The 19,233-nt window shown below is 37.7% G+C and overlaps 1 protein-coding gene across 1 annotated transcript in view; it reads left to right on the top strand.

The window, feature by feature from the left end:
• CACNA2D3 (calcium voltage-gated channel auxiliary subunit alpha2delta 3) overlaps positions 1-19,233 on the top strand; it is a 485,172-nt gene that overhangs the window by 211,543 nt on the left and 254,396 nt on the right. The window contains exons 7-9 of the mRNA XM_075514383.1: positions 305-365; positions 457-607; positions 9,971-10,045. Coding sequence (XP_075370498.1) covers positions 305-365; positions 457-607; positions 9,971-10,045 — 287 coding nt within the window. The remainder of the gene's footprint in view (positions 1-304; positions 366-456; positions 608-9,970; positions 10,046-19,233) is intronic.

Raw genomic sequence — 19,233 nt, 5'->3', positions numbered from 1 at the left:
CTTGCCAGCACCCATGACCACGTACGACAATACTTTAGTGACAGCAGTATAATGAACATAGTAGGCTTGAAGAGGTTTTCACCTTACAGTAGGCTAGAAAGGAGTGAGAAAAAAAATATTGTTTCTGGTGGTCCTATTTTATTAAATTACTTTGCAGCACTTCCTATGTTATAACACCATTACCTGTTAAAGTTTGAAACTCCATTAAGTGCTACTTTGCCCCAATACCACAGATACATTTTGAACAGGTACTGTGAAAATGTTGTAATTTAATCTTTTTATCTCTTTTTTTTTTTTAAAACAGGAATTAAATGGGAACCTGATGAGAACGGAGTCATTGCATTTGACTGCAGAAATAGAAAATGGTAGGCAATAGATGACTACCAGTGTTTAAGAAATTTGAAAGGAAGAAAAGTTCAGTATTTAAAAGAACAAGATGTTTTGTCTTTGTCTTAGGTACATCCAGGCAGCAACTTCTCCAAAAGATGTGGTAATTTTAGTAGATGTCAGTGGCAGCATGAAAGGGCTTCGCCTGACTATTGCAAAACAGACAGTTTCATCTATTTTGGATACCCTTGGAGATGATGACTTCTTCAATATAATTGCTGTGAGTGTCTCAGGATTTTTCTTCCTTTTTTGTCTTCCATCATTTGTTGATATCTGTCATGTTTTACATCACACAATACACTTGAAAAATGTTGCAGGCAGGTGATGGATATAAGATGACATCTGAACCAACTGGACAGACACTGTGATTTTCCAATGCAAACTTCTTCAGGTGTGACAGTGTTTTCAAACTGTTTTTCTGTGAGTTGCAATCTGAAACCCCTTAAACAAGTTGTCTTGAGTTTGGGAGTTGGAAAGAATAATAATCTGTTTTGTAGTTTGCCTGAACTTTCTACATTACCTTAATTTTTAACTTTGGGGTGTGTCCCTGCGTCGTTGTCATCCTCCACTTCCCCCCCCACCCCCCGCTCTGCCTTTTTTTTTCCCCTCACAGCTTCTTCAGTACAGTGCAACTTGCAAAATGGTTAATATGTAAGAATTAATAGAGCCAGATCTTAGCTTTTGCTGAAGCTCGTATGGCGTGATAAAATGCCAGCATAGCCCCTCATTGTTCATGCTTTCCTCAGTGCTAATCTGAAACGTACGTATGTACGTGTAAGTCACGCAGAAGTACTACTGGTGCTCTCTAACAGTGATAAATTAGATCATCGGTAGTTCCTGTTATTTGTGTATGGTAGTTAGTTTTCCGAGGTACAGGTATGTGTTTTAAATCTATGACGAGGACAGTTTTACAGTATTTAAGAGTAATGGGATTAATCATGTAGGTAAGGTAGGTAAAAAGTCCAAAACTGACAGCAAAACTACAATTTGGCTGGGGGATGGGGAGGGGGGAGCGGCAGGAGGAAGTGGTGTTTTTATAAATTCTGCTTTGCTGATATTCTTTTGCTAATACTTTATAAATATGTGGTTTTATCATATGCATAAATAGTAAAAATGTCTTCAAACTCTTGAATGTTAAGGAGGATTTTGGCCTTATTTTGCTACAAGGGAAGTGCCCTTTGTGTACTAAAATAAATGACCCCAGTGACACCCGTGCAAATCATTGAGATTGTATGGAGAATAAAGCATGTATGCCTGAAGTATATGTGCATTCACTGTATTTTTAACAGCGAGCAGTTAGTTCAGAATATCTTTCATATTAATCTCCTTGCATGATAATTGCATAATTAGCAGAAACTTATGTAATAGAAAGATATAATTACATACTGTATCAAAAAAAGGTTTACTGTCCTTCAAAGAAATTGTGATCAACTATAATCTAAATAACTTTTGTAAGTTGAAAGAATGTTTCAACTAAGTAATTATTAAGATACTTGACCAGCCATTTTTGGTGTATAATCTCTGTGTTTTTCAGTACTCGTGACAGTTACTGTGAATGACATAGGAATAAAAAAGAAGTGGGTTTTTAGATGAAGTTTTTTACTTTGGGTAAACCAAAAGGCTCATCTATAACAAAAAAATGTAAAAATGTATGTAGCTAGAACATAAAGTAACAATTTTACCTAAGTAGCACAGCAGAGATACTGTGTAAATACTTCAAAAAAAGCAAGTATGAAATAACTAAATGTCATTTTTTTCAATTTAAACTTCAATTGAAAATGGACTGAGCTGTGCGTAAAACCGCATGGAGTCACAGAATTTTCACGTGATTTATTGGCAGTTAACACAAACTTCTGATCACTGATTTGGGTATTGAGAAAAGGAAAGGAACACCCAACTGAGCCTTTCCTCCCCCTTGCCCAGGCTCAGCTTCCGTCCAGCACCTCCCCTCCCCGCACCCTGCCTCAGCACCCCTTACCTTCGCTGCCAGTCTCAGTCCCTTCCCCTGGGCGAGGTGTTGGGCAGTGCGGGAGGTCGAGGTCCTGTGTAGGCTTCTGTCAGCAGCTCTGTGCTTATTAGCTTCTTACTGCCGCCCTTCGCTGCTCGCAGGTTTTCCTCTGCTGCTCTTCAGTGTGGGTGTCCCATGGGCTGCAGTTCCTCAGGGGTGTCCCTGCCTCAGCCCGGGTCACCCACAGCCGCAGTCCCTCAGGGGTGTCCCTGCCCCGGTGCGGGTCACCTGCAGACCACGGCATCCAGGAGCGCACCCCTTTCAGCATGACACTTTTCCAGCTGTGTTTCCAAATGTTTCCAGCCCCCAATGGCTTCTTCCTTACCCCTGCCTGCGGGAGGACGCTGCGGCCTCGTCAGGCTTCTGCTGCAGGCTTGGCGCCTCACAGGCCGCTCAGAGCGGCGCTGGTGTCAGCTGGAACCGGCTGTGACGGCACAGGGCAGTTCGCGGCCCTCTCCCACACAGCCCGCCGCTGCAGCGCTCTCCTGCGTGCACCTAATGGGTAGTGTGGTTAGTATAAGAAATTCTCAATATTTAGAAAGATATGTAATTACTGTGTAATTATAGCATTTGTCTGAGGTAATTTTTTCATCTGAAGGTTCTTTCCTCTCTGTAACCTGTTTTAGAATGAATATGTGTTTATTAGTTGAAATAAGTAGAAAGAGCAACAGAGAATGCAATTTTGTTCTTACCAGCTCAGCTGTTTCATTAATTTCATCAGGACACTGATGGTTTAGTTACTGTGCAAATATGAACCTGAAATTATTCCCTGCATTGAAAGAGGTACGGCAGAAATGCAGGGGAAAAGAAGGAGACCAGGAGAGGAGTGACAACGAGGGGGTAAAGTGCTGTCCTGTCACCTTGAAGGTATCTTGGAAGAAGAGTTTTTAAGGAGTTGTTTTGGACTGTGTCACAACGTAATCCTTGCTGTCTCACAAGGCAAAAAAAAAAAAGATGCAAAAAACCCACAAAATTTGTTTGCTTGAAAATGTAACAAACTGGTAACAGAGACTGGTGCTGTGGAGAAGGGAGTGGATGTTTCGATGAGGAATCGCATTGGTAGGCTGGGGCTGGATTATGAACTCCTTTTAAAATTTGGCATGTTAGAGGAAGACATAGCGAGGGTACACAGTAAAGCCAGGGTTACTGTGATCTAAATGATCAGCAAAAATTACTCCTGAGGTGCTCCTCTGAATAAGTGCCAGCAGGGTAAATCTTTGTCAAGACCAGAGAGGATGTTTCAGTGATCAAAACATGAGACAACAAAGCCCATGTGAAAGGCTTCTTGGTGTGAAAGCACTGAAAATCCCATATAGCTTTTATCTGTAGACAAATGTTTGAGTGAGATTGTATCTTACTGTATAATTTAGACATAGCCTGGTGACATGAAAGCAGTTTCATTTCAAGGTAAGATACGCATACGTCCATATGAGAAATCCCCTTTGTAACATAGATCTGTGCATATATAGCAAGTCTCTGTGTCTAGAACTGGCCAGCTGTGCAGCATGTGCAAGAACAGATCCACGGTGCCTAAATGTTGAAGACTTACTCTTCACATAGCACACAGCTGATAGTTGCTCACACTGATTGTTCTTCTGAAAGGCCTGTCCAAACTGTTGCTCTCTGAGGACTGCTGGACATCTGGAAATCTGAGACAAATGACCAAGTACCTCTTTCTCTTCCCAGACCAAAATTTGAGGTGGAATGAGAGCTTTATGTGGGAAATCTGGACAAACAATACACTTATTAGATGAAGCAAAGGTTTTGAGCCTGAGTGATTGTCAGGATGGCTTTATTAAGCACAGTGATTAATGGAACAAATACTTGCAACAGAAGACTTCTATGAGGAATTGGGTCAGGAATTAGGAGTCAAATAGGTTAAGGAGTTCTCTTTCTCTCCGCCCCCTCCCCCCCCCTTCTCACAAGAGGGGAGAACCCTGAAGCATGCCTGCATTTTGAGGCAAAAGAAGGAAATGCAAGGAAAATAGTGATGAAAGATGTGAGAGAGGACTTACAGATGAGCAACAGCCAGAATGAAGCAGTGGAAGGGCTACGCAAGCAGATGAGAAACTTTTGTGTTTATTACAGTAAGAAGGAAGAGCACTTTAAAGTTAGCCGAAAGAGATCATGAGGTTAGAGAAGCTGGACTAGTGTAAGACAGGGCTCTGTTGACAGTGGGGGTCAAGGATGGAAAGGAATTGAGCATTGAGAAAATCAGTATCTCTGTCAGTGAAAGAAGAGGAAACGGAACTTAGCAGATGAAAAAGTGAAGTCTGAAAAGCATTTGTGCAAAATTAGTGGTTATCAACTCTGGTAGATTTTTATTCTCTGTTTACAGTATTTCACTGTACAAAAAGTTTTAAAAGCTTTTCAATTTGCTTTTCAGGTTGTCATTATACATTTCAGTATTCCATACACAGAAAGACGTTTAGATTTCTCATTAACTGTAATGGGAGTTACAGTCACTACATACTAACATCGTTAAAAACTCAATTAACACTTATAAATATGCAGTAAAATAGAAAAAAAACAAAAAACAAACCCAGCCAAGAACAAAACCCAAAAGCCACTAGCAGTACATTAGCTGGGTTGTTTCATATCCATTTGATTTTTCACTAAATATACTTTTAACTTTATATGTATATATAGCAGAAAGCAGAATTCAGTGCAGGTTTTTCCAGAGAATAAACATAAAAGGATAGTGTTAAAAATCATTTTAGCTTTCATGGGTGGGTTGTTGCAAAATCTATCTGAAATTGATGGACTACATGGTTGTATTGCAAAAATTTATTAAAATACAAGAGCGATTTTGTGCTGCCTATGTTAAAAATTAAGGTCAGTTCACTGGTGCATGAACAGAGATGCCTGCAACAACAAGAGAAAAGGCGTATTTTTCCAATTCACTTGGAAGTATAATTCCAAGTCATGCATTAAGTTAACAATATTATCATAAAATGAGTGCTAATTTTGCCAAATGCTGAAATTTTTAAAATGCTTTTATAAAAATGTAAACTCTACATTAAATTAACAAAATATTAACTGAGCCAAGAATGTTATATTCATTTTAATGCTTTAGTTACACCATTTAAGCAAAATTGATTAGAATAAAAGTATTTGTTAATTCAAAGCACAGCAGTATAGTTCGCTGTTTTTAATTTGTAGAATTTTCCATTATAAATGGTTTCCATGTAGTCTCTTCTTTGGAGTCCTTGTAGTCATACAGAATAGATTATGGATAAACTTACTTTTCAGCCTGCCTGAATAATCAGATTCTGTACAGCTAATGTGTGAGCAGGCTATGAAAGAGAAAGGCAGCCAATTGCTAACCCCCATATGACTGCTCCGAGCAGTGGGCTGCACTTGGGTGCCACTTGTTGCGCATGGTAACACTAGTGGAACTTTGGAAATACCAATTCCTTTGGTTCCTTTTTTGGATTGGCTTCACTGTTGGATCTTAGGTTGGGCTGCATTGCATATCTGAGTATGCCTAATATAGTGTGCAATCTTTTATCTGTGTACTGTTGCACAACAAAATGTGAATTTAATTTGTTTCTGTGGACCTTGCTCCAGAAAGCTTAAATATGACAAAGGATAAATATGAAAAATGCTAACATAAATGTAAACTACTTGTATAGGTGTGCTAGAACCACATATAGCTCACATTTTCAGAATACGAATAGTATTTGATTATACAGTGTAGGTCCGCAGCTGTCTAACTAGCTACGTAGTTACTCTTAGTTCAGATTTTAGGCCACTCATTTTATTTTATGCCTGTTGTATAAAGAAATAACTAGAGTGACAAAATAATGTGAACTAATAAACCAGATAAATGTAACTAAGCAAATAAAACAATAATAAAAATCGATGTCATCAAATGTTTAAATTACAAGAGAGATGAAAGTAGAGTGAGGTTTTAGAAGAGGAGCTCAGAAAGGAAGTTAATTGTTTTTTACTTCTCTCCCTCCCTCCTTCAGCAAAACACAGGCTATTGCCTTCTCAGCTATTGCATCACAGCTATTCCAACTACAACATGCAAAGATGACATATGCAGAGTATAAGGGCATGGGACTGTGTAACACTAGGAAATCTAAGAAAACAGTCTAATTCAAGACTCTTGAAAAGCAAAATGTAGGCTTTTACTGAGGTAAATTAACAAGAGATTTATACTGGGTATTGCTGGCAAAGTCAGCAGTTACTAATCAGCCTTTTGATTCAAGATCAGGAAGCTATTTCACTAAATACAAAATTTTAAATGTCATAGAAAAGCTGAACTGAGTTCAAATTGCTGTAAGTCTGTGGGGAAGGAGGGGGAATTTTTTTCCTTTTCCACTTTAAAGGTTTGGCGCAGTTAAAAGAAAGGCATCACCAATAACACTGCAATACATCGTATGACAAGGACAAAGAAATGGAATATATGCTATGAAGCACAAGTTGGGTACTTTAGTAGAAGCTGACAGTTGTACTAAAGATGTTATCAAGTGGATATGCTAGTTTAAGCAGCAAACGCTGCTTGAATGCTATCACATGTTGCATCAGAATTCTATAGTTTTCATGGACTTAGAGAGGCAGATGTTTGCTGTTTGGGGAATTTCTTTTGGAACTGAAATAATTTTGTCCAGTGAATTTTTCCATCTCTTCATATCTGAGTTTTTTAAAAAGGAAAAGAAAGTGTATACAATTAGCAAAGAGTATAAAAATTAAAACAGATCATAAAAATGCACCCTTGCAAGAATTCAAACTATCAGAAGCTGCTCGAGCTTTTTATATAAAGGTTTTACTTACTATGCTTTCATTTATATCCGTACAGTAGAGGAAGAACTGCTAACAAACAGGACACTTCCGGGTTATGCTTGTTATCCATAGAACACCATTATGTAAAATACTCATTTACACACCTTGACATAATCCAGTTTCTTCCACCATACATAGCAGATTACTTAAAATATTTTTTATAGTAATAATCTCAAGGTGCATTAGATGCCACAAATGCAAATAGTGTCAATTTGGCTGGGTTTCAGAAGGATGAATATCTACATTTTCTTATGTTCGTAGTGACAATGAAAGTGCTTTGTCCATGTGCCATCTATGTAATTGTGCTCTTTATGTGAGAATGAACATTTTTACTCATCCTTTTTTGAAGTAGGTTGATTCTGTAAAATAGGGCTGCTTGAGGACTTAAAGCATGTTCTCTGTGAAAGTGTGGGCAGCCTTTATACTGTGCAACTGAAAAACAGTAAAGGCGTCGTGGGAAGCTACTGGGAATCTATCTGGGTTATGGTGCAGCTAGCAGACATGCAAGCTACATGTCTGTGGGAATAGCCTGATGATATGAGTTATTCAAAATAATAGTTAATATAAATCTTACAGAAATCTAATGGACTGAAATTATGCTACGTAGATGCAAGGTCTGATAGAGTAGGAAGTGGTTTCATCTATTTGATGGTGGTGATAGACCTGGGAAAAAAAATTGTGGTACTACTACAGCATTAGGAAATTCTGAGTTTGCTTGCAGATGTTTGAAACTGAGACGATGACTGAGAGACAGGTAGACTTTAGTATTTTCTTGCATGTTGGCCAATTACAGACACTGTGTTTGGTATCATATAAAGAAAAGTATGTATGTTAGTATAATTTCCAATGGCAGCAACAGAAATCAAGCTAATAACAGGCTTAACCGGAAAGTATATTGATTAAAGAACATGCTGAAAAAAATTGTGTGAAGACAGGAAAAAGCTTGGGAGTAGGGGCTGGTGTACCGGTGTCTGTTACAGATTTTCAATATTTTTTTACAATAGAATGGAATATGGTCTTGACTTTGACCTGTAATAAGAGATGCTGTGTAGATTTGGCATTATTATTTTGCAATGACTGTCAGGAGATAGATTGGAAAGCAGTCTGAAGAGAGAAACTACAGGGGAAAGTACATCATTTATCAGATCAATAAACTGTTATGACACTGAGATGCACATGGACACTCCCAGTGACTCTGAAATGTTCTATTGCCTTTGGAGCAATAGACATGTCCACAGGCTCTCGCATATTGGAATAACATTGATGGGAATAAAATAATGAGGGAAGCATACAAGTCTGCTGCAGAAATTATGTGTAAATATCTTTTGAGCATTTTTGTTCGTTTCGATACAATCAACCAATTACTATGTTGATGCTGATGTGAATAGTCTGTATAACCAGCAATAGTAATTGGAGTTACTCTGGGTTTGTATTTCCTTAGAGCTGAGGACTGAGTCTAGCACAGTGCCTCCAGAATAACTTGATGCAGTTCAAATTAAACACTCTTCCCTGTGCAGCAGTAATTATGTAATTATGAGTGTGGTGAGCAGTGACTGTTGAAATGATGATGGTGACAGGTGTCCAAAGTGGAGCCGGTTGCAGGGGTCTGTGGTTAGACTTACGTGTAGGGAAAGGAGTGGTGTTAAACTGAAGAGAGTGGAACAAATTCAGAGCTACAGGCAGGCAGAGACAGTGAGAACTTGCAGTGACAGAGAACCTTGTCTAAGCAGCATTCTGTAACAAGGCATCGTAAGGCTTTTTTTTATTCCCACAGAGGTGGAGGAAAAAGGGAGTAAATGCATATAGTAATCTAATGAAATGTTTTTCCTGATTATTTTTTATTTGCCTTAACGTGTCATCTTTCATTGTTTAATATGGATGTTCTGATTCACTTAATGCCTATGAAAGGGTAAAACTGCTTAAAGCCTAAATGCGAAGGCCTTATGGTTTGATCTGTGATAACTTCCAGAGTAGCTTAAATTAATGAGAGGAGGAATTCAGTTAAAACTCTATCTATACAACTAATGTAGACTTTTTGAAGGTAATTCTGTATTAATTTGACCTGTGTTGAAAGGTTTAAAAGATTTAAATAATCAAGTCCAATTTTCAGTCAAGTGACTTAAGCATCCATGAGTCTGCGAGATCTATTGACTGCAGATAAGAGTTTCTTTTAATGCTTAAGATGCTCCTGAAAATAGGACTGGGCTATCTAACTTACCTAGACTTGCAAGATAAGCAGATAATTCCTTAAAGATCTGTCACAGCTTCATGACTTAGTGTATAATAAGCTACTCTGCTTGACTGAAATTCTATTGTCAGACATGTCCAGGATTGATTCAAGCTTACAGACTTTTTGGTGTAGTTGTTCTGCTATTAACCTTCCAAAATGTTAGCCAGTGCCTCAACTATTTGTCAGAACTTTTTTTACATGTAGCAAAGAATTGGGAGTTGTGACTGATGTGTATCAAACATGACCTTTTAATACTATCCAGATTTCAACTTGAAGGATATTTATGCCAGCTAGTGTATATAGTACCCATTAACTCCACCTGAGTGTTGGCATCCATTCAATTAAATGCTCCTTTTTAAAAGTATAAACCTCTGAAACATTAAGAATCATGTAAAAGGAAAAATAATACCACAGCCAGTTTTAAAAAATTAACTGAATCCTTTTGTTCTTGCTTTATGTGCATGTTTCACTGCAGTTCTAAATCATTAAATTAAATTGTATCTTTCAAAGCTTTTAATTAAATTTTTCATCATACTTTTTATCTCTCTCTATAGTATAATGAAGAACTTCACTATGTAGAGCCGTGTCTGAATGGAACATTAGTTCAAGCAGACAGAGCCAACAAAGAGGTAAGGAATGAAAGTAACAAAACAGCAGAGAGATAGGATACAGTGCGTAACAATGTGCCATAATGATCTTTTCCAAGTACAATGCATTCCATTATTAGAATTTATTAATTATTCTCCTTATGCCATTTCAAAGGAGTCTTATGTGACTCAGTAGGAAGAAAAAGAAATAACCTCCTAGTCAATTTGATTGAATAAACTTAATGGAAAAACACAGACATTACTGCAAATATACTGTTAATAAAGCTTAGTAATTATTTTAGGTAAAATACTTCAGTTGCTTTAAATTGAACTATCATTCTGTTACCAAAAATTACTGAGGAAGAGATTGCATTCTTAAGTCAAACTAACACTAAAGTTGAAACAAAAATCTCAAAACATGTGAAAACAAATCTAATATTATGTGAATAAAAAATATAGCATTCTAAACAGGTGTGTCAAAATAGTAATGCATTCATTCGAGAAAGTTCTGTGAAACTGTTCAAATTAATTACATTCTGCTGGCATTTTTCAGAAAAAAAATTACAGTGATTTCAGTGAAAGTTTTATTTGAAGGGAGATTGCAGTATGAATCTGCAGCTTGAAGTTTAGTTTATTGCCTGCCATCCAAATGCAGTTGCTCTGTGCAAGCATTACTCCATCACACTTCTTAGAAGGGTAAGGTAAGATTGTTCATGCCATGTAAAATTATGAAATAAGCTAGTTGAAAAGTCCTGTGTTTCTTGTAGAGGGAAAGGCCTGTTAAAATAAGCCATTTGTGTTATTATAGACCTTCTTCCCTGCTAAAACTTCTTCTCAAAGTGATTTGTCTGCCTATACTGAGTCTTGCTTATGGCTGGAGAGGGCAAGCAGTCTTGCATCTTTCTTTAAATACTTCCCTCTCTTTTTTTACTAAAGGCAAATCAAGATTTTCAGCTCAGCACTGAATTGTGCTTAACATTCAGTGTGGTAGTTCATTTTTGCTGAAGAAGTCAATGAGATGTTACAGGAAGTAGAAAACATAGCTCTGAAAACGCACTTCTATGTGTGTCAATGTTAGGTCTTTTCATGTATACCAAGGCAAAATGAATTTGATCTTGTTATGCTGAACTTTACTCCATTGTATTATTCACATCAGTTCTTTGCATTTTACCTACTTATGCACCTACATTCTGCAGGAATTATTCTTCATGGGCTGCTTCCTTAATATACTTGATGTTCTCCACTGTTGATTCTTAGATTATCTAAATATCATTTGGTTACTGTGTGGAACGACATGAATTGTTTCTAATCATTTAGTGTTGAAGACCCTTATTTGTGAACTGTGATGCAGTTTTCTAAATGAGCACTTTATTGAGGGTGCATCTAATGAGCCATATGACAGCTGTGCAAGTTCTAGACTTAAAACTAAAGATTCAAATATATTGCCCAGATGTACTGTCTGGAATTAATCCTACTGTTAACCTTTCCATCACTCTGCAACTGATCAAAATGCAGATTACCATACACCCATATGTTACTTAATGTCAGATTTGTTTTAATTGAATTGATCAAAAAGGTTTTATGCCACCCAGATGATGCTCAGATTTTATGAACAGAGCTCAATTATCCAAAATAGCCAAGTACAATCTCATATTTTGTTCTTCAGAGTAAGCTTCAATATAATTTCTAGTTAGCTAATTTTTTAAATTATGATTTCTGGAATCACTTTTTGCTTTTATTTTGCCTGTAAATTGAATAATAATACATCAAAGGTTTCAGAGAATATCTAAATATGACGTTTTTTCCAGTTATTCATATTAGTAAGCTAGTTATTGTTCTTTCCTTGAAAGGCCAGAACTGGAGAATAAACTTGAGATAGGTAGTATGTAATAGTTCTGTGTATTTTTATATACTATGACTTTGTCAATCTTCATTTGTTTCTTAACTTCTGTGAATTTTTATGTTCTTACTATTTTTCTAGTTTGTGTAATGAAGTTAACAATTTATTTGCCTAAACACTGAAAGGCACAAAAGTGCCATTGTCCCGAGTATAGCTCAGAGCATAAAGTAAAGATTGTCAAGGAGATGGACAACCACTTAATCCTAAACGAGTAATTCAGTTATCATGCTCCTGAATGCATAGTTACAAACAGCTTTCTGAATTGTCTGATATGGTTGTAAGATCTGATACTGTGTAATTTGAATATACTGACCCACCAAAATTAGCTGGGGGCCTCATCAAAAACTCACTGAAATTCCTGGAAAAGTTTCTTTTAAGTTCATAGTCTTCTGGTCAGGTCCATAGAAAAAAAGATGTCTTAAAACATTGTTACTATGCACATTCCAAAACTGGTCAAGAGCTATCACAGAATCATAGAATCGTAGAATAGTTTGGGTTGGAAGGGAATCTTTCAAGGTCATCTAGTCCAACCCCCCTGCCATGAGCAAGGACATCTTCAAGGAGGTCAGGTTGCTCAGAGCCCCGTCCAACCCGACCTTGGATGTTTCCAGGGATGGGGCATCTACCACCTCTCTGGGCAACCTCTGCCCATGCCTCACCACCCTCAGTGTAAAAAATGTCTTCCTTATATCTAGTCCCAATCTATACCCTCTTTTAGTTTAAAACCATTACCCCTTGTCCTGCTTTTGATGCAGCCCAGGATACGGTTGGCTTTCTGGGCTGCGAGCACACGTTGCCAGCTCATGTTCAGCTTTTCATCCACCAGTACCCCCAAGTCCTTCTTGGCAGGGCTGCTCTCAATCCCTTCATCCCCCAGCCCTGTATTGGTACCGGGGGTTGCCCCACCCTAGGTGCAGGACCTTGCACTTGGCCTTGGTGAACCTCATGAGGTTCACACAGGCCCACTTCTTGAGCTTGTCTAGGTCCCTCTGGATGGCATCTCATCCCTCAGATGTGTCCACTGCACCACTCAGCTTGGTGTCATCTGCAAACTTGCTGAGGGTGCACTCTATCCCACTGTCTATGTCATTGATGAGGATATTAAACAGTACTGGTCCCAGTACGGACCTCTGAGGGACACCACTTGTCACCCATCTCCATCTGGACATTGAGCCGTTGACCACTACCCTCTGGATGCAACCATCCAACCAATTCCTCATCCACTGAACAGTCCACCCATCAGATCCATATCTCTCCAATTTAGAGAGAAGGATGTTGTGGAGGACCATGTCAAAGGCCTTACAGAAGTCCAGATAGATGACATCGGTAGCTCTTCCCTTGTCCACTGATGTAGTCACTCCATTATACCAGAGTATTTAGCTGTGTTTTGGAACTCATCGTAGGAATTCAATCATTTGGGCTGTTACTTTCATTTCTGTGAGTCTGACAGATATACCAGGCTTCTCCTGTAGTTTTTTCTGTGTAATTCCCAAGTGCCCGTTGTAATATCAGATGAAAGCAGATGAAATTACACTTTCTCAACCAGTCTTACAAGGTAAATACTTCTTTGCACATTCACTGGTAATAATAGTGCTTTCTTTTGTTTATTAAATGATAAAACAGAAACAAGAAAATTATCATGACAAACACTGTAATATGTATTTTTTTCAAACAGCCATTATCCACATATAACTGTAAGTTTCTGTGTTGGCAAAGTAAAGCAGGTGGTTGACAGGCAATGTTTTTAAATGTATGTTATTGTTTCATTTTATTCGTGTATGCATATGCCTGATTTTTTGGAAGTCCAACATAGGTCTGAAGATGTAACTACGTATTCCTTCCAGAAATTTCTATTCTTTATCTTTTAATGTCAGATGTTCTCCTCAGTTGAATGGGAGCAAGGATGACCACATCTGTTACTACCAGTATAAGCTCCATTAGCACCAAAATAAATACAAGCGTTTTAAAATACGTTAGAATGTTTTTTCTTTAGCTAGCAACTATCTATTCCCATATGCTAACTTTAAACAGAAACAATTAGAAATTGCTGTAATTTCATATTGCTATAGTTTTCCCTTATGTGGAAAGAGGAGATGTATGTTGCTGATGATTGCAGGGACTGAATTTTTAACGGTTCACTCTACCACTCTTTTATGTTGCTATATATACACCTGACCTTAACTAAAGACAGGTATTTCTTAGTGCAGCATTTGTTGCTGGAAGCATGCATAAAACCAGTTTTACCAAGCTATTAATTTATGCTGAGTAAACTTTAATTCCTGCCAGTTTGACAGTATGTCTTTTTTTTTTTTCTAAACCATAATACCCGAGTGCCAATATAAAAAATTTCCATTAAATGACCCTTAAAAAAAAAAATCCCCCCCAACATACACAGACACACACCCCAGTTCTTGCTAACTGAATCTTGCTAGGTTTATCTGACTTCACATGTAGCAAATAAACACAGCTCTTAGAAGCAAAGATAAGAAATTACTTTGAGATGTTTGACTGGAGCTTTTTATCTCATGAGGAAAGCAGCTGTTTCAATAACTCCAAATAAAAATTGCTTTCACAAGATCAGTACTGCAGTCTACATTTGTCTTGAAAGTATTTATTGAAGAACTGCTTTGCTGTCTTTATATAAGGCTCAGATGTTTTCAAATGGAATCCTTCTACTCCGAGGATGTCACTTAAACATGCTGAATGTCTTTCTTTGAATCGAGTTTTCTTTAATCTCTAAACTTTAACAAAACCAAGAAATAGAAAAAGAAAATCTAGAAGATTAGGCTATCCTTATCACTTGCACTTCATTTGTAGTGAGCTGAAGGGCAAACCAGCTTCTTAGCAGAATAAACAGGGTAAAATTATACTAACTTGGGGCAGATGGGCCAGGGCTGGACCTGGGGAGAGATCAGGTCCTCTTTTTTGGGGAGAGCTGAGTGTGGTGTTTGCTTCTGCTTAGAGGGTTCCCTTCTGCCAGCACAGACAGTGCCCTGCTCATCCTGACCTCTTGCGCAGCTGCAGCCGCAGCCGGCCTGGCTTTCCAAGATGTAGGCGTAAGTCAAACAGTTTGGTTTGCCACCCGCAGCAGTCTGCTGCCTCAGGCAGCTGGGCTACAGCCAGAGCCTATTTTGTTCCCATGCACAGCCTGTCTAGGTAAGACGAAACCTGGGAGCGTCTTCAGGGAATGGAGCATAAGGATTTTTTTTTAAAAGGCTACAGGAAACAGCTTCGGCCTCAGGGTTTATAGCAGCCTGGGAGATGAATGCTGCTTAATGGTGTTGGTGCTGAATATTCAGTGGGATTACAGGTAGCAAATGAACATGCTCTTTCACATTCAGGGATGGGTTACAGAAATTCTTCTCCATAATGCTCAGGGAATGTAACAGGCTACCAAGGAACCTGTTGGTTCTCCAATTCTTCTCCATAATGTGCAGGGAATGTAACAGGCTTCCCAAGAACTGGTTTGGAATTGGATTTTTTCAGAAAATCCAATTAGTCTTGGGGGGGGGGGGGAAGGCTGTCTGGTGTCTGGTTTACACATTTTCTCAGTGAAACAGTGTGACTCTTGCCCCCCCCCCCCCCCCCCCCCCCCCCAACATCTCATCTCTTTTGGGGAGGCAAATGGTATTGTAAACACAGTGTTAGTTCCACACATTGGCTCGAGACCTCTTAGTATTATTTTCTGGACCACAGTGTGGGAACTACTTACCTAAAAGAAAAAAATCCACTCTCCTTAAAGTATGAAAAAGCATTTAAAGGCTTGTAAGCCTCTTATACCCACTCTTTGATGACACTCTCCATTGAGTAATGTGGCTCAGTTTTCTGTTCCAAATGTCAGGAAAGATATTATAAAGCCCACATTCCCCCCCCCCCATTTTTCTCTTTGTCTTTCAGGTAGGGACGTGAGCCTGACACTAGAGTAAATCTGTACAAAGTGCATACAGAGCAAGAAGTTGCATTTCTCTTTGAGTGACAACCCAGTTGTTATTGATGAAGCTGAGTTTGTTTCCTCTACAATGTGCAATATGTATTCCGGTTGCATCTTTACTTAAATTATTACTTCCCTACCCCTGTAGTTAATGTTTGAGGTCTCTCTTCTCACAGGCATTTTAGTAAGGGTGACAAGTTAGATTTACTTGTTAATTTATATGATATAGGAGCCCAAGTTAGGCAAAGATTCTGGATCCTGCAGTTTTGTTAAGTAAGTAAAGAGAACAGTTAGACAGAAAAGAAAACATAGCATGGGTACTTTTACCTTTGCAACTTTCAACTTAGCCAAATATGTGTTTTGAAGATTGGTACAGATTTCCGAGTGATTGGCATAGTGAAGGCAGGATTTTTTTTTATTTTTTTTTTTTTTAATAAGCCTCATCATACCTGTAGGGGTTACTTGATCAAGATCACTCCCTGATTAAAGCACTACTAAATATCTGTCTGGGCCATTACAATAGATTTTATTACTTGATCAAGATCACTCCCTGATTAAAGCACTAATAAATATCTGTCTGGGCCAATACAATGGACTCGATGATCTTAAAGGTCTTTTCCAACCTATATGATTCTGTGATTCTGTGATTTTTTTTTAGGGACATCAGGTAAGTTTAATATAATTAAGCATTTAAACATTTAACATATTCATGCATTTTTGTTATGGGAAAGGAATGAAGGTTGGAGAAAACAGGTTTTCAGCCCTGAATCTCCAGCATGTTGATCAAGTAACATGCTTTTCTTTAAGAAAGAGTGAGGATACATTGAAAGAAGTGATGATTCTAAGCATCTAGACCTGTTTCCTACCAGCTTCAAGGACAGCAAAGTAATGCAGTCTTGAGTTGTAAATCTTCATTTAACTTTATTTTTTTACTGCTAGCAACAACCTACAAGGAAGAGATGCTAGTACAATATGTTTAGAAATTTCCACAGGTTTTGATCAAGTATTTTTTTTTTCTGCAAAATTGTTGGTTCTGTAAAAGCTTATGTTATGTGTAGCTTTCAGAGCAGTGAGGATCTAATTGCACCTTGACTTTCTGTCAGATACAACTTCAGAAAGCATACTGCTTTTCAGAAACCTTATTGAATCAACTCTGGTTTATGTATTTATAAAGGACAAACTTACAACTTCAAATATGACAGAGTGATGTGATTGGTGTTAATATATGTGCCACCAGTTTTACTAAGATACAAAGTAGGCACCCCCGTACTAGATTTCTTCCAACATATAGTGTTTCTGCTTTTATTTTTACAATAGGAGGATATAGTGATTTGTTTTAAGAATAATTATAATTTCAGGTGATATGGCAGGCATCAAGTTGCATCCACTTATTTCTAAAATTTTTCATAGCCTAGTGTTTGTCATAAAATTTTTGTGTTGGCACATACCTGCATTGAAGGTTCAGCTTAGATATGTGGAGACATATTCTCAGAATGTTGTAAGCTATCCCTAATTTGCAAAACTTGCTTCAGGTTTCATTTATCACAAAGATTAAATCTATAATTACACTGGGCAGCATAAATGAGGTTGAAATTAATCTGTGATCCTAAATGTGGTTTAGTAATATAAAATATGTAACATATATTTGAATTTTACCAGACTAATTTATAATTTGGCATTAGCATTAAACAGCTGCTACCTTGAAGTGTATCAATTTGCTATACACAAATTTAAAAAAGAGTGGGAAATAGTTCAGACACTATTCTGTCACCGTCTGCACTTTCTCCACAAATTACAAACATGTGGAACTGCCTACTTTAATACTAGTTTTCTTGGGCCAAGAGGTTTTCATCTTTGAGAAACTCCGTGTTACAATTTACCTACCCCAAAGGAATCGGATGACAATCTGATTTAATGAAACTCCAGATTTAAAGTAACAATATTACAATATACATTCCTCTTGCATACGTTATTTTAACGTACTATATATGGGTTGAGGACATTTCTCTGTAAATGTTTCCAGATGAAATATATCGTCTTCTAGATGCACAGATAGGCACAGTAACTCCAAACTAAATCAAGAACTTACCCCCGTGTAAATTAGAATGACAAAAATAGACAGATGTAGCGTATAACTTCCAATGAGCTTTTATTTTTGTGTGCAATTACCAGAAATTAAATAACCAGAAGACTGATTCAGCAATGAAGCTGAGTGAAATTGCCAATAAGAGGTTGGTAAATACAAATTTTGCATATTGAATTTTATTTAAGCAAATTACTTAGGTGTATATTTATCTATCCACCTCTGTCAGATCTCAAAAAAAGATTGTTGACTGCATTGCTTAGCTGTTAAAAACAACAAAAACGTAAAGTCTCACTGAAATCTACTTTTATAAAAACTGGCTAGCCATTATAGACCTCCAAAACTTTCAGCTAGCCCCAGACCACTGAAATTTGGTCTGAAGTTTTCTGTTGCAGCCCCAGGCAACTAATTTACTTAACAAGAATTTGTTTCTAATCTGCGTATATTGAATCTTGATCTATTTGTTCAGCATTGTTTTTCAGGATTGTTTTCCTGAAAAAAATCCAGTCTACCAACACAACATGCTAGGGAACACAAGTGGCTGGATAATCATCACCTGCAAGCTACCCTGTGATTGCCCTGGCAATGGATTTTAAATGGGATGATGCTTAAATGCATTTTACAGATGTGAACGCTCATTTATCAACTGTTAGTACATGTGGGTAAACTTCCCTGTGACGCATCAGTAAACATCATTCTCCCACCTCACACTTATGCCTCCTGATTGTTTTGGGTTTTTTTTACTGGTTTATATACTGATGTAGTTCATCTTCACAAATCTGACAAATCTTTGCCAAGTATGCCTCAGGAACATTTGGAGTTACAGCATGCATGGATGGGTATGGGAACTAATACTAGAAGTAGCAAAGACTTGCACTAAAACTGTCAGAGAAATCTGGAGGAATGTTGAACCCATTAACAATGCTTTTCTGTAGGAAGATCACCCTCATCAAACAGTTAATAGCAAATATCATAGTTTTCCAGTGGAACTGTAGAAACTCTGCTGCATATATCAGTTGTGAACTGTAACTTCCCTTTTTGGAATCAGTGGAAAATGCTTTATTCATGAATGCTTAGACTTGAATGCATGGTCCTGTAACCCCTTGGGTATTCCTACTCATCATAAATGGTACCTTACTTATGGTAATCACAAGTAAGCTATAATAAAATGTATCTGTACAGGGTACTGGAACTACTGTGTAGCATATCGCCTTAACAAGAAGGAAATCAAAACTTTGTTGGTTGTAATAAAAACTTTGAAAACTGTATAAATGGGAAGTTGGGCATAACTCAATTAACTAATTCAGAAGCCCTAA

This window comes from Mycteria americana, chromosome 11, assembly GCF_035582795.1.
Source record: "Mycteria americana isolate JAX WOST 10 ecotype Jacksonville Zoo and Gardens chromosome 11, USCA_MyAme_1.0, whole genome shotgun sequence".
Taxonomy (NCBI): Eukaryota; Metazoa; Chordata; class Aves; order Ciconiiformes; family Ciconiidae; genus Mycteria; species Mycteria americana.
Note: the sequence above shows the minus strand (reverse complement) of the source record. Positions and strands in the feature narration are given on the sequence as shown.